The sequence below is a fragment of the Podarcis muralis genome, chromosome 7 (genome assembly GCF_964188315.1).
Source record: "Podarcis muralis chromosome 7, rPodMur119.hap1.1, whole genome shotgun sequence".
In the NCBI taxonomy this organism is placed as follows: Eukaryota; Metazoa; Chordata; class Lepidosauria; order Squamata; family Lacertidae; genus Podarcis; species Podarcis muralis.
This window is the reverse complement of record NC_135661.1, coordinates 64,678,684-64,704,186: the sequence shown is the minus strand read 5'-3', so window position 1 is coordinate 64,704,186 and position 25,503 is coordinate 64,678,684. Positions and strand designations below refer to the sequence as shown.

Sequence of the window (25,503 nt, the reverse complement as noted above, 5' to 3'; positions counted from 1 at the left end):
ATATATGCAGATTCTACTGATCAACCAAAAATTGTAAGATTAACCAGCTGATAGACCCAGGTCACTTCCATATGACCCATTAATAGAGAATCCATCCAGATTCGTTTGCACAACATTTTCAGGAAGGTAAGACAGTCAGCTATTTAATGGGCATTCATTCTAATTGGCATGCTAGGGTGGATATATGAAGTTGTGTCAAGCACGTGTTAGCACACACTTTCCAGTGTATTTTCCCATCAAGTTTCAGTTTGTGGTGAGAGAAGGCTTGTAGCACTAGAGCACCAAATCAACTGATCTTCAGGTTACAAGCAACTAACAACTCTAATAAATAATAATAATAATAATAGCATTTCTTCTTTTAAAAAAGTAGAAAACTACTTTATCTGCAAGAAAATGTTTATTTTTTGTAAACCCCACAGAAAAAAAAAAGAATGCAGCCAAGACCGAGTATTTCAACAAAAGTTGTGCCCAAAGGGCAGCAAAAAAATAAAAATAAAAAAATAAAAAATGGGGGAACCTCAACACAAAAAAGTCAGTGACAATAGTCCATGTTTTGCACAAAGATGAAAACCTATGACATTTCTGAGTAACACTTTCATGGTGACAATTACACAAGATGATTCAAAAATGCAAAATGACAGCAACATGCACACCTGGCTAAAGCTAGAAGTTTTTTTTTATCTCAAAAGAATCTGATTTAAAATGATGGATTTTAATACTATTTTTATTGACTTGCTTGTCCTACTTAATTTTTTTTAAAACAAGGCATACTTGCCAATTCATATGAAACTTTAAAAATTGCTGTTGTTTTTAAAGAAGAACTTTGTCCTTCCAGAGTCCACTGCATGTTGGCAAAATCATAATGGTTTGATTTTATAATTTTGCTAGTTACTAATACGATTTTGTACCCCTCCCACCAAGTCCCCTCCCACCCACACCCAAACCTTAAACACTTTGAAAGTCGCCAGTGCAACACACTTTCCTACCAATGCACAATATACATTTAAACTTAAATCTTTGTGCAATTTTATGAGTTTCTTTTTTAAAAAATTACTATTTTTTAAAAAAAGCTCCTTGGCACAACTGCTGAGATTTTGTCAGCCCCATTGAAATTAAATTGTCAAACACAAGATGATATAAAGCATAATCGCAGTTGACTTTTTAAAAAAGAAAACCCGCAAACTGCCGTGTTCTTGAGCCAACCTGACAGTCTCTTGTATATAGTACATTGCACAGTTCCGCCTTCACCAAAACACTCCCTCTGCTGTCTGAGCCCTCTACAGCATATCCTAACCATGTGAACACTGTTGGATTTTGTACCCAAAACAAACAAACAAAAAAGAGATGTAAACTAGGATTGCAACGGGCACCTAAATTACCATGTACGATCTGCAGTAGACTCTGTAAAACGAGCTCGGCATTACAAGCTAGATGATAGTGAAAGCGGGAGAAAATTGTTTAAATGAACGAGTTTCCTCTTGAAATATCTTTTTTTCCCCAAGGCACTGTTGAACAAGACTGTTAGCAGTTCTCAAGTGACTAAATACACCGATGGGAAACTAAACACTTTACACAACCACCAATGTTACATTATTGTCTACACCCTTTCTGCAATCCCTATGCCCTCCCTTAAAACTGATGCCCCCTTAAATATGGTTTGGTCCTTAGAGGGGTAAGCTAATAGATTTCTTGCACATGCGCTTCCCCATCCCTCTGCCTCACAATCCACTAACATCATCAAAAGCTTTGCTTGAGCACTTAAACCCTCTTGCCCTTAAAAAAAAAAAACCCTAAGGAATTTCCATCATTATTCCTTTGAACTCTTAATTTGTAATTTTGGCTTCATTATGTTGTTTTTTTTAAAATGGGAAGAAAGGGTTTTGTATCAAGCGGAGCTCTGTGTTAATTTATCCTTTCAAGAGGAAACCTTACAAGAGGTGTTCTTTTTGGGGAAAAAAAGAGAGGCAGAATTTGCTATGTGAAAACCAAGAGTCGTGGGTTCTTTTTCCCTTAATGCGTTGGCCAAGAAAGAAACCGTATAAAGTTCTGTGAGGTTTTCTAAAAATTTACAAGAAAAAACTGATGGGCAGTTCTAGCCAAACCTTGATGTTCAGGTTCTTTCCCCCCACTTCCCTCTTTTTTATTTTTTTATTTTAAACAATAAATCAATACAGTCTCACACAATACAAATTTCATCTTGACTGCAAGATATTTTTCTGTGTGATGCCTTCCGTGGGACAAACTGGAAGCTGGTCTTTACTTCTTCAGGGGTTGATAAACTGAGGCATTGGGATCAAGTCCAGAAGGGCTGGTCTCCACAAATTTGGAAGAGTAATGTGGGGAAACAGGACTCAGTGTGCTGGTGGCCGCAGTGTATGTTATGCTGGGCATGACTGCCATGACTTCTGCTATCTTCTGTTTTAGGTCCTTGATCTCCTGATCCTTTTGAATTATTTGCCCTGCAATATTAAAGAGGAAGGAAAAGAACTGTCACCAAATGCCAGGTTTTTATACCAGATAAAAACTGTGGACAAACATGTTATGGGGTGGAGTCTGAGGGGATCAGAAGTGGCATGATCAGAAGGTTGGCGGTTCGAATCCCCACGACGGGGTCAGCGCCCGTTGCTCAGTCCCTGCTCCTGCCAACCTAGCAGTTCAAAAGCAAGTAAAAGTGCAAGTAGATAAATAGGTACCGCTCCGGCGGGAAGGTAAACAGCGTTTCCGTGCACTGCTCTGGTTCGCCAGAAGCAGCTTAGTCATGCTGGCCACATGACCCAGAAGCTGTCTGCAGACAAACGCCGGCTCCCTCGGCCAGTAAAGAGAGATGAGAGCTGCAACCTCAGAGTCGTCCGTGACTGGACCTAATGGTCAGGGATACCTTTACTTTTTAAAACAACATGCACAGCTTTTTAAAAAAAGAACTGTACAGCTAAATTAAAACCTGAGTGTTCCACAGTAATCAATAGATTTAGCTCTGGCAGATAATTTCCACATTCCCTCTACGGCCATGTGAAACGGAAGGAAGATCTTTACAAGCATGCCTTTACTAAGACAGTGTTCTTGACACATTTTATTTTAACCCGTTCATTCAGATTTCCTTAATGCTGGAAACTCTTGCTTTACCTATTTCCAAGTTTTGGGTAGAAATCATACATCTACTTTCTTTCCTTCAGTACTTATCTTCTTTATTTGGTGATGGAGTGGGGTGGGTGGAATAGGTTTGTACTGGTGATGAGCATGATTTAGACAAAGTTGACCTGATGGGACTTTATCTTGAATAGGATTTTCCATCCAAAAATAGAGGGAGACTCTGTTCTTTTGTTAACTTTGTGCGCCCTCTGCTGGCTAAAGTGGAAGTTTACAGCCCAAAGCAAATCACAAGAAGAGCTGGGAAGGAGCAGGAAGTGGCAGAGTTTGGCACGCATTTTCACAGCAAAGAGCTTGCCCTTTCCAGCAATATTTTCCGGAGAGACAAAATATTTGCCTTTGTTGTATCCCTGCTGCCAAGGTCAATGCCCTTCATGTTGCCCTGCTGTGATGAAACCATCACAGCACAGTGAGGCAGGAACGGGACAGCTGGGAGTTCTCCTACCACCCCCACTTTAAAATGAGGGCAAAGGATGGGCCACTCAATGAACAAAAAAGCCTGGACAAATAAAAAGCAGCTCCAAAGCAGGAGCGCAGGGAGGAATGAGAAGCTGTGAATTGGATCACTGCAAACAGTATAGGAAGGTACTGTATGAAGGTTGTCTGGGGTGCACATACACCTGCTGGATTTCGTAAAAACTTGGAGGTGAAAAAACGATATTTCCTTAAAACTTCCTGGAAGAGAACTCTAATGGCATTTTTATAGAGGCCTATGCAAGAAGGTTATTTCCCCAAGGTTAGAAAATAAAGTAACAGCTAAGGAAGGAGAAGTACAAATTAAACTATTTAAGCAAATTGCCATTTATTATTTGCTCTTCCCACTTCCCTCAGCATTTTGTTTTCCTGGACAGAGTATACAAAATGAAGAATTCCAGCTGTGCCTGGGCTATTAATTTCCTACCACATTACGTTTCTGCAGCATCCGCACTTGGAGTTGCACTCAGAGATCCAATAAAAATTTAACCATCTGTTTTCTAGCAGTTTGCTTCCACTCTAAAGAGAAACAAAACACTGTTGATTTCTTTGGTGTGGAGTTTGCTGCATTTGATTAGGATTGTCTGACCAAGTCACTGCTGTTCAGGTAGACCAAAGCAATTACTCTCACGTCTCCAAACCAGTCCTCTGCACTCTCTTGTTTAACCTGTTTCCACGGAGACTTTCAGAATTACTGTTGGACGTCCAAGCAGCAGTTAACCTGACCGAACAAATGCTGGTTAAGGTTTGAGCCCTACAGCAGCATGGCGGAGCTACTGAAATGTTGCCTAAAGCAAAATTCAGTGTGGCGCTGGGGTCTTCCTCAGGCAAAAAAAATCTGAGGAATCTCAAGGAAAGCCAAAATAATGCCAACAAGGCTTAGAAATTTGTCGGGTGGTGGTGGTTACTAAGACAGGACAAATTTATTGGGGGAGGGGGATTTCCCATGTATTCCAAGCAGGAACAATTTCCAAAAGGTAGTTCCAGCTGCCAGCGGCCAAAATCCAAAGGGCTACGAGCAGAACAGGAAGTGTGTATTGGGGCTTTTCTGACTCATCCTTCCCAATGGAGTCCTTCATAGTCCTGTGGCAGACTGGGGCTGTGGAGCAGGCTTTGAAGTAGTTGAAGAAAATGCAGCAAGGCTATAAAAACCAGCAAGCAGCCACACAGTCCCCCGTGTTTGCACAGAAGTGCTTTTCACAGGAACACTGGATTCTTTGGTATCCCATGGTATCTCACTGGACAGTAGAGGGCACTACCTCATTTTCTATCACTTTGCCCAGCAGCACGGAGAATCCCACTTACCTTGAGCTATCTCAAGCTGTCTTTTTGCATCTCCTAATGCAGAGAACAGGTCCAACTTGATCCTGGTCTCCGCACTCAAGCTGTTCTCTAAGTGCTGTGTCTTATCCTGCATGGCTGAAAGTGCTGACATTAACACCTCTGTGTCCTTTTCGTTCTCTTTGTACTTCCGCAGTTCCTTGAGAGTAATTAAAGCAGGACTGTTACAAACAGCAACTTTATACCGAGATAAAGGGGGAAAGAACAAGACTGAGGGTTGTGGCTGGGGAAGGGGAAAAATTGGGGTCAAATCTGCAGTATGCTGCGTTTAGAGCAACTTGGTTATATCCTTTGACCTCAAGTGCAGTATGTAAAATATACGTGTTCATACACCATTAAGGCAATTTAGCTCTGCAGAAGCTGCAGCTTGGAAATCGACATGCTCAGCTGTAGTAATACAGTTTTCTTCACCCAGCCTCCCCAAGGGCTCAGAATAGATTACAGTGTATTCTTATGGCTCATTCAACATGAACAATGTACCAATTGCAGAACACAAAGCCGGCTTGATGTGGGGGCTCTTCCAATCTGCTGTTGATTAAAACGCACAAATTTCTAGTCTTGAAAACCACATTTAACTAGGAAGTCAATGTAAATTTGTGAGATTATGTCAGAGCAAGCTGTATGGATGTCCCACCCCCAGGAAGTCACTCCGAGATATGGACCCTCTATGTTCATGGCAGTACAGTCTCTTCCTGACCCCACAACCAGTTTTCCTGGGGTGGAATGAGAGTGGTGATGATAGACTTTACCCACAGCCTCTAATGCAAAGCAGGTTGAGCTATGGCAGAATCTGATCTAAGCTAGTGGCGGCCAACCTTCAAGTCAACCTGCACGTCCTGCACTAAATGTAGGCGGACTATATGCCAGGCTGGGAAAGAGACTGTCCCAGTTGAAACAGTGAGATTCTAATGGTGGTGGTGGTCACTTCTAGTTTTCTGAGCTGGGAAGCATGCAGTAGCAGCAGAGTAATTGACAGCTGGAGAGCACCATAAGCAGCACTCCACACATAGCTACGCCCATGGGCCTTCCTGTTCTTACCAAGGAATGGCACAAGTTTCCACCATCAGAAGTTGGCCAGCCATGGTGTAAGACACAGGTGGGAAACCTTAGGCGTGGGGGCCAAATGTGACATTCCAGGCTTCTCTATCTGGCCTCAGGACTCTCCGAAGGCCACAAATCCCATCTGGTCTTGCCCTGCACCCTCCTGGAGCATCGTTGCCTGCCTGGTTGCATTCTATAGCTCTGATAATGTCTCTTGCTTCCCTTGATGCTGGATAGAGGTGTGGGTAGAAACTAGCATACAGCACAAAGGTAACATTTCATTCCTCCCAATTCTCCCTCTGGTCTTCCACAGCATTGGTATGTGGCCCCTGAAAGGTTGCCCAGAAGGGAATACGGCCCTCAGACTGAAAAAAAAACATGTTCCACTGCTGGCCTAAACCTATTAGGTCCACTTGGACCTCATTCAGAGAAATATCAACACATGATACTGCCTTATACTTCATCTAGCCCAGGATGAATGGCAGTTGCTCTGAAAAGTCTCAGGCAGAGAATCTTTCTTAGCCCTGCCATCTGAATGCACACACTTTGCTCAATTGGGATACCACAGCTTGAACCTGGCACCTCCTCAATGAAAAATATATCCTTTTCCGCTGCACTGCGGACTCTCCCCACAATAGGGAGAAGGCAAATCAGGACTGGAAATCAGGTGGGGCCCCACAGGCAAAGTGAGTACAAGAATGAAGCGCTAGAGAAAAGCTCAATAAATTCCAACTTCCTGATAAATGGGGGAGAATGTTATATAAAATTCCCTCTCTGTAAATTAAAATGTTTGCTTAAGGGGTTTTGACAAGTTACTCAACCTGTCCAGGCTTTATTTTAAGGGTGGGGTACTCGAACTATTTTAGCCTCCAGAGTTACATGTACTTGAGAACGCCAATAAAAAAATAGGTTTTACTTAATATACCTGTCAATACAACAAAGTCAAACTGTTTTTCACTTTAAAACACAAGTGAGAAGCTTTTGATTATTACGAAAATATTCCTTGTACATTTCACAGCTCCCTGTGTAGCAAAGCAAGGGCTACACTACTTTTCCCTAGCCACTTTGATTATGTGGGCCTGCGGAAGAGGAAGAGGAAAATGCAGAAACATTTCTCTGCAAATTTATGGGGGAAACCACGAACAGGTTCAGAAACAAGTGTAAAACTTGAAACTATGTTTTACAGAGTTATTTTAAAATGCACATTTCTATTTAAAACTGACACTGTTCCTAAAAACTTTAATCAAAGCTTGCTTTTCTAACAATGGAGTAAGAGTGTTATACAAATGAACATCATAGTTTGTTTCAGGTTGGGACTACCCTTTTTGGAGGGCAAGTGATTAACCCTTTCTCTGTCCACTGATTATCCCCAGCAAATACCATTCCCTCACTATTTTAATTTCTCCTCTCCTCCAAGAGGGCTCAAAAACTGCAATTAGTTTATTTAGAGTATTATATTTTAACCGCAAGGCACCTAACATTATAAATGTATTATGAGGATAAACAGGATGATAATCCTACTAAGGCAGAATAGAAAAATCTATCAATTCCCACTTAATACTGAACAGGGGTGGTCCTGTGCCAATCACTTCGGGAAGGAAAAAAACAGGGCAATCTGCAAATAGATCAAAGTTTTCAGCATACCTGTAGGAACTTCAAGGTATGCAGAAGTATATTACAGATGAAACTTGGCCTCCAGAAGTGAGACAAGTCATAAAACACTAGATGCTGATAACTGTGTGTGCATGTCAGGAGCTTCCTTGACTATTTGTGTTTTCTCAGCTCTAGGCTTGTATATCCCATGGGGCTGGCCATCCATGGCCCACCTTCAAATGTAATGTGTAAAAAAACACACACCTTAAAGTGGTGTTTGGCAATGATTTATGTTTGTTTGTTTGCTTTATTTGTTTATAATTTTGTGAAAATTAATAAAAAAAATTTGGGGGGGAATTAAAGTGGTGTTTGGCAAAGCTCAAGTAGGCAGGTTTCCTTCAAGGAAAGAGGGAGGCATGACAAAGAAAAATTAGCTTTTAGACTAAGTCCGGCCTATTTAGGATAACAGAAAGAAACACAACCCTATGCACTCTTCTCTCACAGAAAACGTGGCAGGCATTCTGAAGGGTCAGGTTCAGGCTGTGAAGGAGGCATGCAATGTCGAGGTGCACTCTCATTACCTGCACTTTCATTTCTAGATCTCGTATCTGATCTTCTTTCAGCTTTATGTCAATCGTTAACTTCTTGCACTCTGTCTCCAGGTCTCTGATGCGATTTCGTAAAGTTTCAGTGCATTCCCCTCTGCCAAACAAAAAAAGGAACCAAGGGAGTGGGGAAAGAGAGACTTTCAATGTGTGCCACTTTTTTTAAAAAAGTGTTGTTACAATCAGACAGTCACATTTCCAGGTCTGCTTATCTCTGGCCAAGTGGTGGTGTCACGTGCCTTCATACCTTTTGCTGTTTCTATAAAACAGCTTGGTGATCATCAAGCAAAAGAGAATACAAAAATGTGATCCCTCCCTGCAACCTGAAACACTGTAAGACCGTAAGAAAAGCCTGCTGGATCAGGCCAGTGGCATCTTGTTCTCAGTGTCCAATCAGATGCCTGTGAGAAACCAGCACGCAGGATCCAAGCACTCTGCCCTCCTCTGGTTTCCAACAACTGGTACAGTCAAACCTCAGTTCTCAAACGGCTCCGTTTTCGAACGTTTTGGCTCCCGAACACCGAAAACCCAGAAGTAAATGCTCCAGTTTTTGAACATTTTTTGGAACCTGAACGTCCAAAGCGACTTCCGCTTGAATACAGGAAGCTCTTGCAACCGAATGGAAGCCGCACCTCGGTTGTTGAACTTTTCGGAAGTTGAATAATAAATTAATATTACTATTATGATTGGTCTTCCGGAACGGATTATGTTCGACAACCAAGGTTTGACTGTATTCAGAAGCACTGCTGCCTCCAACTGTGGTGACAGAGAATAACCATCATGGCTATTAGCCATCAATGGCCCTCTCCTCCATGAATTTGTCAAATCCTCTTTCAAAGCCATCCAAGTTGGTGGCCATCACTGTTTAAATATGCACTGTGCAAAGTACTTTTATTTTTATTATCTGAATCTGTTTTTTCATATTATACACCCTTAAAAAAAATCACATGCATATAACAAACTGTACTTTCTTTTGTTGGTCCTGAATCTTCCAATGTTCAGCTTCACTGGATGTTCCTGCTTGGCAGGGGGTTGGACTCGATGGCCCTTGTGGTCTATTCCAACTCTATGATTCTATGTCACCAAATTCTAGTGTTATGAGGGAGGGAGCCTAGTACCTGGTAGCAGCAGCAAACGCAACAGCCCGCGCAGCAGTTGCTTCTTCCAACTTCTTCCTTTTCTTTTCTTCCATCAACTGCTTTTCTACAAAGGTTCGTGCCTCTTGCTCTGCTTTGAGTTTTTTCTCCAATTGGCCAATGGTCTGCTTATCTTTTTGTTTCATTTGCACAGCATTATGTAGTCTGAAAGAGGGAAGAAAAGGAACATGATCCCTGCTACTTTCTTTAGCCTGAGAAGAAAATAAAGTACTATTCCAGAAGTGTAACTTCTTTTAAGTGCTCAGCTTTCCCTTCTGAGAAAATGGAGACTGCTCTCTAAATTTCAGCAGAAGAGGGTAACACATGAGTGGCATTCAATGCTAGTCCTACTCATTAAAATTCGTGAAATTAAGTCATGGCCAATGGGTTTGCTTTGAGTAGGACTAGCACTGGATACAACCTCCAATCACTACAAGTCAAAGCAGAACCTCTTGTCTTAAGAGGAATTTGTATATAGATGCCTAAATTCCAATGAATTACCAGTTTGGGTAAGAGTTCAGTGGATAATAGGAAGGATTTGGGTAGGGGGACACTATGTGCATCACTTGTTATTAGATTAGAGTGGAAGGAAATCAGCACTGGGCAGAGCTAAGGTGTGAATAACTTTTCTGTTAAGCCTGACCTTTAGCTGTTTAAATCATGTGCCTCTTTGAACAAGAGATAAATGTCATTCTCCATATGCTCATATAGCATTTTTACAGACCAATAGGAAAGAGTTATTAATTTCTACAGTACTGTCAGTACTAAAAGAGTGTGGTACTATAGCAAACAGTTCAGAGTGCAAAATTTAGGCCTTTATCTGGGCATAGTCGAGAACTTTTAAATCTTAAATCTCTTTCCACTGAAATGATGAATGGAGCTCAAGAGAGATAAACTTTGTCTGGCTTGGGCTTTGAGATTTCAAAAATCTGCATTTGATTTAAAAAAATTCAGATTACAAGTACAAAAATCAGCTGGGAGGAAAAGGCCCACTATATTGCGAAGTGAGAACCAAACTTACTTATTCTGAAGCAGCTCATTTTCTTGTCGGAGCTGTCCAATTTCAGACCGAATCCCCCGCTCTGTGCTGGTCAGAGAACCAATCTGACTGCGCAGCTCTTGTTCAATCTGCCTGCTTGCCTGCAGGTCGGCCTTTAACTTCTTAATATCTTGTTCCAGCCTAGGATAAAGAGCAGTAGTTCCTTTTTAATTTATGTATTTTTAAAGAGAACAGAGATAGCTTCATTTATCTATTGCACGGCTGTCCAACAGGTCAATTGCGATCTACCAGTTGATTGCGGGTCGCCCCTGGTCAATTGCGTGATCCTGAGTGATCCCTCCCCCCCAAAAAAGCCTTTGGTCAATCCAATGGGTAGATCACTTCCAGTTTTTTTATAGTGGGAGTAGATTGCAGTCTTTTGGGACTTGGACATGCCTGATCTATTGAATGCTCAAAGTTTGGCCCTGGGCTTCTCCTTTAAGAAAAGGCCATCAAGGACCTTTAAGCGTGTTTCCACTTTCTCCACCCAACCTCTTATCTCATTGCACCCATTAATGTGCAATCTTTTGAGTCAAGCGATACATGACTGGCAGAACTAAGTTGCAAGCTGGTGAGATAAGGGAGGCAATTTGCATTGCAAAAGTGATGTGTAGGTAGGATGAAGAGCCTCCTTCCTCGCACACCTGACATTTCTGCACTGACCCCCCTCCCACCACCCACAGACCCTTTAAATCTCTTCTCCAGTTACTTTTATGCCAGCCAGGCTCACTTCTGGTATTGAAGCTTGGCTGGGGGAAAGTTATTCATGAAATGGAAAGGGTAGAAGCAACCGGTTGAGAAGGACAGTACAATTCAAAATCAGAAGCTCGTATGACCATTTTATGTTCCAAATTCACACATGCACCCGTTTCCTCGAACCACATTTGAAAACACAGATCTGCCACAGTCATATGTAGTTTGGCCTTTACTTGGGATATAAATAGGGATCTGTCAGTTGTACGTGCAAGTACGTTTCCCAGGCTAGAAGGTAACCCTTTCTTTTATTGACATTAACTGTGATAAAGAGAACACAACACAGCAAAATTTAGCATTAGAAAGCTTTAACTTCAATTCTGTGTACTCAAATCTTAATAGTACAATTTCATGGTTTACCTAGCAAATATATATAAGTGATAGAGGATTTTGGCAAGCTCCTATCGCCCCACACCCACCCCATCTTGCCTCAACATAGAAACTAAAAATAAAAGCAACTGAAAGTTAACAACCATGTCAGCCATTCAAGTAAATTGATATTTTACCTTTCCTGCCAAGGTGGCTCATTTAGCTAATACTACACCACTAAAAGTCTTGATTTAAATGACAGTTTCTTCTCACTCTGACATAGAGTCTGAATATAAGAGCATTTATTTATTTTTAATCCATAACCCTCATGCGTGGCAAGGCCCCGGGCCCCGCAGTTCCCCCAGAAATAAGACACACATATGTTGGGATAATGGGATAAATAAGACCACAACTTTATTGGTTACAGATGTGAGTGGTTTGGCTTAGGCAATTGGGTGAAGCAAGACTATATCCTGACTCCTGCCCGTCTGCAGGAAGTCTCAAAGGGTCAACCACCGATAGGGGGAGCCCTATGATATACATCAATTAAGAGCACCCCTAGGGTCACTGATGGGGTCGTGGCATGGCCCTAGCCTACACCCAGGCTTCGGACAGAAACCACACTCCCGGATCCCTTTAAGGGGATACCCTTAGCGTGGAGGGGCAGGCCGGAAGCAACAACCGCCCCTCCCATGACAAGGCTTACCTTGCCTAACCTTGCAAAGTTGGGACGATAGCTACTAGGCAGGCGAAAACCAAATGGCTGGTGCCAATTTGCCAAGCGGAAAAATTCCTACCTGGCCCCAACAACCAGGTGACCGGCATTAGTCACAGCAAGGCCATAGTCAAGCAACACAAGCAAAGATAGTGGGTGGGCTGGGAGATCCGATGAAAGGAGACAAATGGAGGGTGCCCCAAAGTCGCACCGCTGTTTAAACGGCAGGTGGCCACGCCCCCAGCTAACCCGGTTGGTCAGCCAGGAGGTGTGATGCGGCTGGGCGTCCTACTGACATGGGCAGCATCCCTCCACCCACTGCTGGGTAACTGGGAGGTTACCCCGGAACCCCTCCCGCAATGCAGTCCCCTGGAAAAGGGGAGCTGTCTTCTATTCTGAATCAGGAAATCAAAGTATATGCAAAGTAGCTCAGTGAACAATCTAGGACATGGGTGAGAGAACCTGTGGCCTTCCAGATGCTGTTGGACTGCAATGACCACCATGGCCAATTGTCAGAGAGGATGGGAGATGTAGTCTAGCAACATTTGGAGGGTCCTAAACACCAAGTCACATTCATTTATACTACTCCCAAATACGACTGTACACAGAACCTTGTGTGACAAAACACACACAATAACTGAAAATGAAGGGAGATCAGTTCTCCCACTAAATGAGTATTGCCAGTGCCAACCATCTGCTCGGTTGGCACATGCATTCCGCTGAGTGATCCATAGGATCCATAGAAACCTTGCCTTCACTGCATACCACCCTTGCTCTAATGGGGCAGTTCAATGCTGTCAGTCACTTTGTCTGTGGCTAGAAGAATGCAAGCAGAACCGTATTGTTACCACCACACACACATCGTGATCAAACTGTTTTACATGGTAAATCGAGAAGTGTATTTTAGATCCAAGATACACCATTGTTTATATTTCTCTCTCTTTTTCAGACAGGCTCAGAGAGCTGCACTGCAGGAGAGAAAATGCACAGCCGTTTAGAAGGTTTAGTTTTAATCGTTCCTGACCAGAGACCATCTGCCGTATATCTTATTTAGAAATAAAATGTCAGTTTGCATAGAATCTTTTAGCCTGGCGCTAAAACATTTTAACACAATGTATAGTATCTAAATATGAATGAGGATAGGCATTTAAAGCCAATTAGTTGTCTTAGTTAACAAGAGTCTAACAGTGTTTTAATCAAATACTGAACTATTGTGCCCCACTACTATACGGACAACAGTGTGACTCATTTTTTCTGTCCACACATCCTAGAAAGTCAGGCAGCAGTCACATAAAGATGTACATTCCAGAAAATGAACATGTTTACATAATGCAAATATGGCAGCCTTGCCGAATGCTATATTCACATTGACACCCCAGGTATCAGGATGTGGATTATTCAGGACAGTGTTCATGATCTGGATATAATGCAAATGTACGTATTTGAATCATGGACCTTGTCTATTCCTGTTGTACAAAGCCTCACAACCTGTCTTTCAGGTCAAATGTTTAGTTAGTGACCAATTATAATAAAGTGCATTTAGGGTAAGAAAGGGGTAGACTTTTAGGCTACATATTTCAGGGATGAAATGGTGATACCTTTGAAGAAGGGATATACCTCTTTTAAACTTAACACTGTGGAGGAGGAGTGGGAAACAATGGGCAAAAAGGGACAGGGAATCAAGAATGTGTGTGGCTTCTAGGTTTTAGTACAGGCATAGGCAAACTCGGCCCTCCAGATGTTTTGGGACTACAACTCCCATCATCCCTAGCTAACAGCAGTGGTCAGGGATGATGGCTGTTGTAATCCCAAAACATCTGGAGGGCCAAGTTTGCCTATGCCTGTTTTAGTACCTGACCATGCTTTGGCAGGTTCTTGCCTTGAAGGTTCAACAGGTAGAGCTATCAGCACCACACTCTAACCAACTGACAGGAGTCTCTCTTCACTTTTTGGAAGAGAGGGAAAACTTATCTTTCTCACCATGGCTCCAGCAATTAGATTAAGCAAGCTATTTTTGCTTCTGTTTTGTTTATTCTGGTGTTGTATTTTAATTGTCCTCCTGCTGCTATGATTTGACTGGCTTTTTGCCTGTTGGTCTCTGGATTTATTTTTAGATTTTGAATAGACCTGAATAGTTTTAACTGTGAATTGCTTTGATCTGTTATTGTATGGCTGAAAAGTGGTCTATAAATACAGCAGAAAAAATAAAGATGCTCTTCCCCAGTTCAAATGTGACAATATTATCAGCTTGACATGGTTTGCATATGGGTAGTTTATTTTTATCTCACTCTGCATGGAGTTTAGGATGGGGCATGTGGTTCTCCCTTCCTCCACCATTTTATTTTTACAACAAGCCTGTGGCTGGGTGGCAATTCAAATTCAGCTACAGTCCCACAATCTAATCTCTACATGATAGCACTGACTCTCACTGGCTCTTAACTAAAGCAGCCTAGGAAAGAGTGTATTGGGATCTACTGGAGAAAGTCTCAAACCAGATTCGAAAGGGGAACTAGCCCCAAAAGTCTGTCTCTGGGACCTACCACATGAAGTTACTTCATCACTCTTCAAGTTCCTAATTTCTATAGATTTACAACTGTTTATCCCAGGGGTTTAGGGAGGGAACAGCAAATTTTTCTTAATGACAAGCCTTTGTTTTCAAAGCTTCCTAGCCTGAACCAATGGAAAATAACCTCAATTCTTTTTCACATATTCATTTTCTTGTCCCCGTTGTGAAAAATTCCCTCCTTGGACCCAATCTCTCTCTTCCACACCCCCTACCTATTTTGGGCAGTTTAAAAAGTTCTCTTTCACCTCTGTATGTCCTCAGAGATGAAACGTAAGGATATATAAGAAAGAAAAACTGTTTCTCCAATATGCTTTATTCCTTATACCCACTTTGGAAAGCATCAGAAGGATTAAAGTAAAACTAACACATGCTAATATCCCTTTGTTATGCGAGAACACAAAAGCTAGAACTGATTCTTAAACAGTTTGCTTACTTTCCTAATACTTCAATCTCATTATGGGGAAAACCCCAAAACAAATTAGATTACATTGTTAAAACAGCATTAATTCAAATGACAGCAGATTCTACCTGCTCATTGTGCCAAGGTAATGAGACTACCAGCAACTCAACAACCCACGCCCACAAAATGCCTGTGATCTGTTAATCTGCTTGTGATAAATCCTGACTCCTAATCTGGAAATCATGCCTTAGAGTTATAAATAATATTTCAAGTTTCTAGGCATAACTACTCATATATTTATAGATTTTGGCATCCCTCTGTCTTGGGAAACAATGGAAGAGTATGCCTTCAGGGTCCTTGAACCAGGACTTGCCAGTTCATTTGCTAGTCCAGCTCTCAATAACCTGAGCTCAACTTGACTTGAAGGCCCACTAATGATCTACAAGACAAGCAGCTATGAAGTTTCATAGTTTACATACAGACATCCTTCCTCACTAGGTTTCCACCCTTTTTAAATGGCTATCTGGAACCTTGCAGGAGAAAAGCTAGTTTGGGCTGGAAGAGAGTTTAAATGTTTGTGTATAATTCATGCATAGGTTTGTCCCCATTTGATTTCCTCCTCCTCCTGAAAATACAAATAGTAAAAATTGTTCAAAGGAAAAAACTGTTTTTAAAAACCATTTTACGCATGGTTAAGGGAACAACAATCAGCTTATAATTGCTTCCTAAGACTATACAGTAGTCAGTTGAGAAGTTTCCTGATCTTGCTGTATTCACTTCTGCTTAACAGGCACAAGTGTATAAAAATAAACACACAACACATTACTAGATAAAGGTACATTACGTGGGCCCTTCTGCCCCTGGTCCATTATCTGCTAGTAAGTACATAAAGGGAAAAGTTTTGGTCAATGAATGGAGAACAAATAAATGTGAAAGATACTGTAAATCCTCAAGACTATAGTTTTGTGATGATGGATCTTCTTACACTGCCTGAATTAATCTAGAAAACGAAAGCTGTGTTACTATGCACTTGGAAGTAAGCCTTGCTGAACTTACCTGGGCTTACATCTGAATGTACATGGGTCAGGGTGCACATTTCCACCGTGTGAGTGAGTGCCCACATCATTTGAACAGGAATTCTGAACTGAAACTTTTAAAATGCATAATTCAAACATTTTTGTTGGGCTTGGTAGCCTCCCTTTTTTTGCAGCTGTGGCTGACTTCACTCCTTCGAAGGCTGTGACAAGCACAGATGATTTGAGAGAGCGGGATGACTGATTTCTCACTTCACACCATGACTGGATACAGCCAGGAGTAAGATGCTCTCCTGCTCCCAAGTATCTCCAAAGTCTTGGGTGAAGTGAGAGACTTCCCTCACACTTCTCCAGAACTGAGCCTTATCTTTTCCAACCAGCAAGGACTGAGAGACCCTCTCCCATATCTACATTTTCAGAATGCTTGATAAGTTAGGGGAGGCGAGGCCACTGCATTTGGAGACCCCCTGGTGAAATGAATGCCATGAAGGATCAAGAGTCCCAGAGCATCTAGATATGCATTGTTGTCAGTTGGTAGCCAGCATTTTTTCCAAAGGACGTTCAGTGCCTGCTTGTGGAGATGTTAACATACCACTCACTGGCTATTGTAACAGATTTAAGCCTTAAGACAGTTAGACGGCAGCTTCATGCAACACGTAATCCATATCCTGACATCATTCTGTCATACATTTCCCTGATCCACACCAGGGCAGAGAATTACACAATATGAACTTGCCTAGTCACCAAATTCTTAATCAGAAAACCTTTTGCAGATATCGGAGATAAAATGTACACCAACCAGAGACTGGCTTCTTTGGTGGCAGAGCCCTGTTTATGGAACACTATCACAGAAAGGCTGGTCTAACTCTTCCATTTAGGAATCACAGTAAGATCCACTTAGCCAAGAATTAATGTCCAGTAAATGCTTGGGTGAACAGCACTGTTTTTAATTGTCAGCAAAAACACTTCACAGACATTTACCAAGGTAGAATAGCGCACTACTACTACTTCCCTTGAACAGGACAACATACTTCCGTTGATGCAGACTAGAATATAATTAGTTTTTTTGTTTTGTTTTTGTTTTTGCTGCTACTGCATCACACTGTTGACTCGTGTGAAGCTTGTGGTCTATTAAGACCCCTAGATCCAAATCACATTGGCCAGTTCTAACAGCCCAATGGTTAGTACAGAGGGCACAGCAGAGGCTAAGAGGGAGCAGAATGATTAAGAACACTCATATGCACAGGCCTATTAGTGTATGAACATCTGATGCTACTGTACAATACAGAAGACCTTTAGTCCACCTAGCCCAGCACTCTCTACCCTGGGCTTAATTGGAGAAAACACAGGTCCCAATTTTGCCTGTAAGGCCATTTCTCTCAAACCATGCCGACCTGACCCTCATCTGACATAATATGCAACATAAGGTGTGGGGAAGGTATGGCCGTAGCTACAAAAAAGTGTATAATGACCCTGCGCTTAATATTGGAGCTACCTTGCAAAAAATATTTATCTGGCCTTAGCAAAATGCACCCAATTATAAAGCCCTAGGTTTGCTTTTATAAAATATTTGGGGGAGAAAGAACTATTATGTGACAACAAAAGCTTACAAATGTCCATTCTTTTGCCAACATTATTTGGCTAGGTAGGCCAAAATAATTGATAGTACAGCTCACACATTTGGTTTGTTCACAGTGGTATTATGATCCTCTCATTCACCCACCATAAAACAAGCACATTTATTATCCTGTCAAACACGAGAGCAGAGCTACACATGCAAATGAGAACAGAAACCCCTCTGGCTGTTTCTATTATGCCAAAGCAGCTTTGGGAAGAGGTACTGGTTGTGGAGAAGCAACTGGAAGAAGAAAAGAGGTGCTTATCCTGTTCCCTAACAGCTTTATCCTCTGTGGGCCCTCCATATAATGTTTGCACTATATCTTTGCAAATATGCAGCTGATGGGAGAAAACAGCTGAGGGAACTGCAGTGGAAGAACAGCTGAACACCAGTCTCCACAGCCATTTACTCCAAAATGCCCACTTCTGAAGCTTTTCTATAGAAGCAGTAGGTATTAGGGTACTGGAACACACAAGAGAATGTAACGTGTAGTTACAGTATGAGACCATACAGTGGTACCTCGGGTTACATACGCTTCAGGTTACATACGCTTCAGGTTACAGACTCCTCGGGTCAAGAACTTTGCTTCAGGATGAGAACAGAAATCGTGCTCTGGTGGCGCAGCAGCAGCAGGAGGCCCCATTAGCTAAAGTGGTGCTTCAGGTTAAGAACAGTTTCAGGTTAAGAATGGACCTCCAGAACGAATTAAGTACTTAACCCGAGGTACCACTGTATATCAATTCAGGTGGAAGGAGCACTGCATATATAAACCACATTTATATGCGTGACGACAGGATTGAACTCTGGGCTCAAATCACATGCAAAATGTAATTTTTCCTTTTGCAGAATTACAATATTGCAGATTGTAATGAAAATAGGAAACTGCAAAAGAGAACATTAAGTGTTTTTCAGAGCCTTTCAAGTTCCTATGGAGCCACAAATTTTATTGTAGACACAAGAACCTGGGTATTAAAAGGATACAACTGCATATAAGAAACATGACAAATCAGATTAACAGAGAAATCTGACATAAAAACAATCAACTAGAGAAGTAAACTCGTAAGCCAATAAACTACAATACAACTCTAAGGAACAACTTCCTTATTAAATTATTTTGATAAAAGGATATTGTAAATCTTACCTTCAATTGTACATTATCGCATAACTCAAATACCCTATATTTTAAGCTAATAGCAGATATTACTTGCTTCATTAGTTGTAACAATAAAAGTCCACTGTGGGAGCCATTACAAAACACAACCAATTTCAACGTTTTAGCTGATTACTCAAGAGATAAGTAACCTGGGTTGCACAGTTCCTGAGATGTGCATCTCTTATAAATATAACATGAAAACATCCAGCAAAGTTTGGCTTGAAAACAACCAGCAGTATAAGAATTATATACCAGAAAAAGAACATTTCTTCCTTTGAAACCAATATTAGTCTATAGGGCACAAAATGCTTGTAAATGAACTTTATTTCATAATACGGATATTGAAGAAAATAGGAAGAACAAATCCATTTTCAATGTAATTTTAAAGTATGGATATTGCTATCATTCTCTATTCTAAAGATACCTTATGAAGAGGTATATGATGTGTACAGCACCACTAGTGCATTCTGGCCTTTAAAAAAAATAAATGAAAAGGTGATAGTTCTTTGACCCAAAAAGCTTGCAGCTCAAAAGTGGGAGAGATGAAAGTGTTATGGAATGGTGTTCCAAGAAGAGGAGAATGGACAGAATTATTTAAGACATGGATGGGGAACTTCAGGCCCAAAGGCCAAATGAGGCCCTCTGGACTCTCCCCAGGCCCTGCTTTGACCCACGACTGTTTTTGCCTGGCTGGAATGTGTCATTCAGCTTTGATAATGCCTTTCTCCTCCTTGGAACAGAGAGGAGTGTGTGAGTCTCAGTACAGAAACTAGCCTACTATAGAAAGGTAATTTGTTGCTCCAGCCACTTTTGCCTCTGGTCCTCCCACAAGGAGCATGTAGTACAAAGAAAGCTGCACAGAAGGGCATGCGGCCTTTGGATGAAAAAACTTCCTTACTCCTGATTTAAGAGATCTAGAGACCCTTAGGTGGTTGTGGGTGGAATATTCAACAAAAGAGGGTAAAGGGCAAGAATATGTTGGCTTATACACATACGTACCACTATCTGAACACAGTGAGTTCCTAAGAAATCATTCGTTAGCTGAGCATTTGTATAACGAGCTGATGATTTCCATTATTTCCTATGGGGACATTTCTAACCCATGACTTGTCCAAACTCCCTCCCTCCCTGGTTTCTGCCCTAAACTGCTGCAGCCAGCCAGCAAAAGACAAACAAGTAAGGAAGTGGGCAAACTCTGGCTGTTCAGATATCTGAATCAGCATTTATGCAGTGAGGTTTGGGTATAATTATTTTACTTTCAGATAACTGAAATTTCGAATGACAAACATTACCATAGTGTGATCTGCGACTTTCTTTAAAGAGAGAGATATTTATTGCTGAAATAGTAACTAATTTAGGGGAAATTGCTGGAGGTAGCTACATCTGTTTCCTACTCTGCAACCAAGGACCTCAGAAAGGCATCTTGGGGTCAATTTATACAGGACACGGCCCATGAATAAAGCCATTTTTCCTATAAGTATTACACACGCACGCTACAAGCACATGGGCCAATGCCTGCGGCAAGTACAATTAAATGTGTCTGGGGTGTGTGACTCTACCCACTGGCCACCAAACAGATGGTACCCCTGTCAGATACAAGTCAGGTCTTAGTCTAACAATACTTTTAAATGAGTTAGGCCAAAAGGGAGCAAATTGTGCACAGCCATTCATCAAGTATTACAGTGGGAATTTGAACTTTCATTTTCCATGTCCAAAGCCAATTCTGAGTAACAGTGCATTAAGCAAGCAACCAACTAACCAACTAACCAACCAACAGCAACTTTCCTCTTTCTGCTTTCCTAATCTACATTTGAGTGTCTCATCAAATTGAGGGGGATTTTAGGATTGCATGGTTGTGATTAATGCCACTGAAATAAATGGTTGTATATTACCGTAACTCTTTTCCCTGTCTGCTAATTCTTATTGCAAATGGGTAATAATTTCCCCTCCCTTAGTCCTTGAAACCAGAATCAAGCCTGACTGAGGGAAAGATTGCCAGAGAAGGGTATCTGCCAGGAAGAACTGATGGGTGTTGAAGGGAATTTAGCACTACCCTTCTGTCAATTCTCCCCTAAAATTCCCCACCACGACCTCCCCAATCACATGGACTCCATGAATGTGGATTTGGGAATGTGAATGTGTCTGGTATTTTGTACCTGAAGTACAAGGTTATACTGTAAGCAAAAAATTGTGCTTATGATTGAAGGGGATAATATATCCTTGAAACTACCTTTACCTATAGCCGAAAGACGGAAAGAGAGGGATGGGACAGAGAACAGGACCTCAAAGGACATTCTCAAAAGATATTCTGCTGGTAATTGACTGTAAAAAAAGGTAAAGGGACCCCTGACCATTAGGTCCAGTCGCGGACTCTGGGGTTGCGCCGCTCATCTCGCTTTATTGGCCGAGGGAGCCGGCGTGCAGCTTCCGGGTCATGTGGCCAGCATGACTAAGTCGCTTCTGGCAAACCAGAGCAGTGCACAGAAATGCCATTTACCTTCCCGCTGGAGCGGTACCTATTTATATACTTGCACTTTGACGTGCTTTCGAACGGCTAGGTTGGCAGGAGCAGGGACCGAGCAACGGGAGCTCACCCCGTCGCGGGGATTTGAATCGCCAACCTTCTGATCGGCAAGCCCTAGGTTCTGTGGTTTAACCCACAGCGCCTAAGCTAATTAATCAGGGTTTTACTGGTGACTTTATAGATGTGTGAACTGGTTTGAGAGCCCGGTATGTGCTATTAAGGGAGATACAAATAAAGAAAAACAGTAACATATGCACAACCAATTACCAGCATAGGCAATTGACTTTATTCATCAAGGCACTATCAATCATTAAAATAAAATGCAGCACTTATAAAAAATGTTTTCTTGCCATTTTGAGATAAAAAGCTACTTAAACCCATCAAAATGTATGTTGCTTGCCAAGGGTGCTTGATTTAATATATTTTTTGGAACACAGTTCATCTTCAATAGCTCTTTATTAATTTACTGAAAACTCTATAAATTGGCTGTCAGAACTGCTTGTATATAGAACTGGATTCTAGCCTTGCAAGTAAGTCCATAAAAGCTACTAGTTGCCTGCCCACACATGCTTACGTTAGTAATTTGTGGCACACAGGTAGCCTGCAGCAGTTTAAGTCCAAATGTTATTCAAGTCTTTTCTAAAAAACATGTAGAGGTGGAAAATTGGTGGTTTGGAATTACCCCATTTTATTAAAGGGCAGGTTTCCATGTAGCCCTTTACACATATGCAAGATTCTTACAAATATATGTATGAATGAAAGGTCAGCATTTTGTATCTTTTTCTCAGATACAGTTACAAAGGTGAAATTCCCTGAGACAAGAGGGTGACTTTGAGCAGATAGAAGAATGCCTGTCTCTCATCAAAGAGAAATAAACCACTTGCTCTATATTTTCAAGGCCAAATTAGACATGATGGGAGCAGTCCTGTCTGTTTATTCATGTGTTGTTTCTGCTCATGTATAGTAGGAGGAGAACCGAAGTATTACACCAAAAAGGACAAGCAAGAGAACATAGCTGGATGTTGCCCCATCATGAATCTAACCTCAACATGGGCAGTCGTTGCAGGCACTTTCCTCCCAGCCTTGTGGCTTATCTGGCACTGGAATCAGACTGCAAGAGGAGTGACTGGTGTGATCAAAAGCAGGCAGGCAGGAAAGCAAAGTACCGTCATTACACTGCACTAAGAGCCCAGGTAGGTCTCTCAAATGATGCCTAGGAGCCACTGTTTTAATTTTCTACAATGTTCCTGATGTACCATCACTCTGGAGCATTGCAGAAAATTAAAGTGGCAGCGTTCATAACCAGCTGCCTATCAGAATGCTGCCAACCTCCCCTACCAGGTAAACCTGCCAGGGCTCATCAACATAGGAGGGGGTGCACCAAAGGATACTTTGGTGACAGCCCCCTCAGTCCTGGAGCTGGCCCCAAATGTAAAGATGAGGGGCAGGATTCAGCACCCTTCACTTGTCATGCTCCCTTTGGTATAAAAATTACATGCTCCTCTTTGCTTTATACATAAAGGGGGGCAGGTAAGCCCCACCCTGCATAATCGTTCACAAGGCATGGTGTGCACACACCATTTGAATGGCAGTGCCTATCAACCGGGGGGGGGGGGCTGGCCCCCTCAACTATTTTATTGGGGAGGCCAAAGGGACCTTGGCCTCTAGGAGTTGGCTCCTATGAAAGGGGCAGACATATAAACAAGTGCAGCTGCCACCATTAGATCTAGTTTGGTGCGTGCAAACACACACACAGAGCCATTATTCAGGGCCAAAACTTCACAGCCAGAGAATTAGATTTCTAAGCAATTAAACTTTGGCACCTTTCCTTTTAGAAGTCAAGCACTGGAAGGAACAAAAAACTTCCAAGTGAATTGCACATGAAAATGGTTTTCAGTCCTGGCTGCCTGCCCCTCCTCCCCGCTTCAAAGCACAAATGGCTCCAGTTTCCTTCAGAGTTCAATTCACACCCAATGGTGCAACTCAAGTTGAAGGGGAAAGGGTGAAACACAGTTGCAGCCTGACTCTGGCAACACAACAGTCATGTTTAGGTGTGAAAAAAGAGAATACGAGCCTATACTGAGCAAGCATGATTTGTTTTTTGTGTTTAAAACAAATGCAAAACAGGAGAAAAAAAATCCTAGGCCTAAAATTCTGGCTGTGGTTATCAGGTAGGTCCAGATTTATTTATTTTTCTAAAGTGACTAGTCTCAAACTGCAATATTGCTGTAAACTGGAAAATCAGTTAGTGGTGGGTTTTTTTGGCATGATTCCCAACAAAACAGGAGACCATGCAAGTCTGTCGTATTGTGTTATCACAAGCTACTCAAAAGTTTATGAAAGGGAAAGTGAGGAATCAAGCCAGGCCCAGCCCCCATATCATTACGCCTTTCATTCACACACTGCTATCAGGGAATGCTTGAGGAATTCAGTCTTCATGAATGCCCTTGGACTGGTGTGCACACTGGAACTTAGCTACTCAACAGATGTCACACTTCTTTGAAAGTCACAATGTGGTCCTCAGCAGCAGCGATAACCAGGAAAATATGCATTTAAACAAACATGTATTTTGAGACAATTTTTTTTTAAAAAGTGCAGATTACCGCAGAAGTAAAGAAGGGGTGGCATGGCACACATATTGACATATCTGTCCGTCCCTAATTGCTACACCCTCAATTCCTTTTCAGGCATTCAAAACTGAAAATGTGATGAGAGCAGTGGCCATGTATGCAAGTTTTTTCCACAACATTTCAGTCCCTGTGAGAGAGCTATGCATCTGAAGGAGGGTTCTAACTCCATTCAGCTGAATGATCATGCAGAAGCTACAGTGGTACCTCAGGTTACATACACTTCAGGTTACATACGCTTCAGGTTACACACTCCACTAACCGAGAAATAGTGCTTCAGGTTAAGAACTTTGCTTCAGAAATTGGGCTCCGGCAGCGCGGCGGCAGCAGGAGGCCCCATTAGCTAAAGTGGTGCTTCAGGTTAAGAACAGTTTCAGGTTAAGAACGGACCTCCGGAACGAATTAAGTACTTAACCCGAGGTACCACTGCACTAACACACTTTGAAGCCCCGTTTCCCACTCAATACAGGAAATTCTGTGCAGGGATGGGGCAGGGCACATGGGATGGGGGTGCTGGGGCAGGACTGGGACATGGGCTGCCCTTAAACACCCCCTCAGTGTGTTGCTTAAACACTCCAACAGGGATTGGGTTGCTTGTTTTGTTGGCAAGTGTCCATCTGCTTCACCTAGACCCTTTGCAGAGTCCCAGTTTAACATTCCACACCTTCATGAGTTCAATTCTGCAGATGCTCAGTGGTAGAACTCAAATTACTGAATCCATTCCCAGGAAAGGTCCAAAGCTCTGACTTTATATAGATTTCAGATGGATAAATGTTTCACTCACCCACAGTTTTCTGGAAGGTAGCTCCCTAATTCTATCCCATATAGCTGGCAAGTGTGGACACAGTACATAAACCTAAAACTTGAGATTTTCAGGGCTGGTTGAACTTTTTTTTGAGGATCTTCAGGATTGCCCATTACATCCCCTCCGGCAGTGTCCTCTGTATCACATGCATACCTAGGCTTGTCATTGCCATTGAGCAATATTATTTCTAGAAATTTGGGGCTCTCCAAAATTAGTGTTTAGAAGACAGGGTTGAACTAAGGTAAAAGAAATTGGGGGTGGGTGCAAGTGAGGGGAGGGCGTGTCTTTCTATTTCCTGGACCCTAGCCTCCTAACCCTGGTTAATGGTTAGCTAATATTACACCTGTACACCAGCCCTCAGTAATCAAGTTATCCGATCAGCATTTCATCCCAGCTGGAGGCTCAAATTTTCCTATTGTTCTTACATCTAGCAGGGTATCACACACCAGCCAGAATATAAGTTCTATTACCCTTCTCTGTAGAAGCCCTTTCTTTATCTGTATTACAAGGCTTTCGCTTTCATTCCAATCTTACAAAGACTCTCTAGATTAAAGTTTTGCTACATCCTTAAACGCTTTGTTTGCCAGAAATGGTTTATAGTACGACATATAATTTAAAGTAGC

The 25,503-nt window shown here is 42.0% G+C and overlaps 1 protein-coding gene across 1 annotated transcript in view; it reads right to left on the bottom strand.

Annotated features, from left to right (window-relative positions):
- Positions 1-378: 378 nt before the first annotated feature.
- Positions 379-25,503, bottom strand: part of MACO1 (macoilin 1) — a 62,660-nt gene continuing 37,535 nt past the window's right edge. Inside the window, exons 7-11 of the mRNA XM_028738808.2 lie at positions 10,359-10,517; positions 9,320-9,502; positions 8,178-8,298; positions 4,927-5,101; positions 379-2,459 (exon numbers count right to left, since the gene is read on the bottom strand). Coding sequence (XP_028594641.2) covers positions 2,257-2,459; positions 4,927-5,101; positions 8,178-8,298; positions 9,320-9,502; positions 10,359-10,517 — 841 coding nt within the window. The 3' untranslated portion in view covers positions 379-2,256. The remainder of the gene's footprint in view (positions 2,460-4,926; positions 5,102-8,177; positions 8,299-9,319; positions 9,503-10,358; positions 10,518-25,503) is intronic.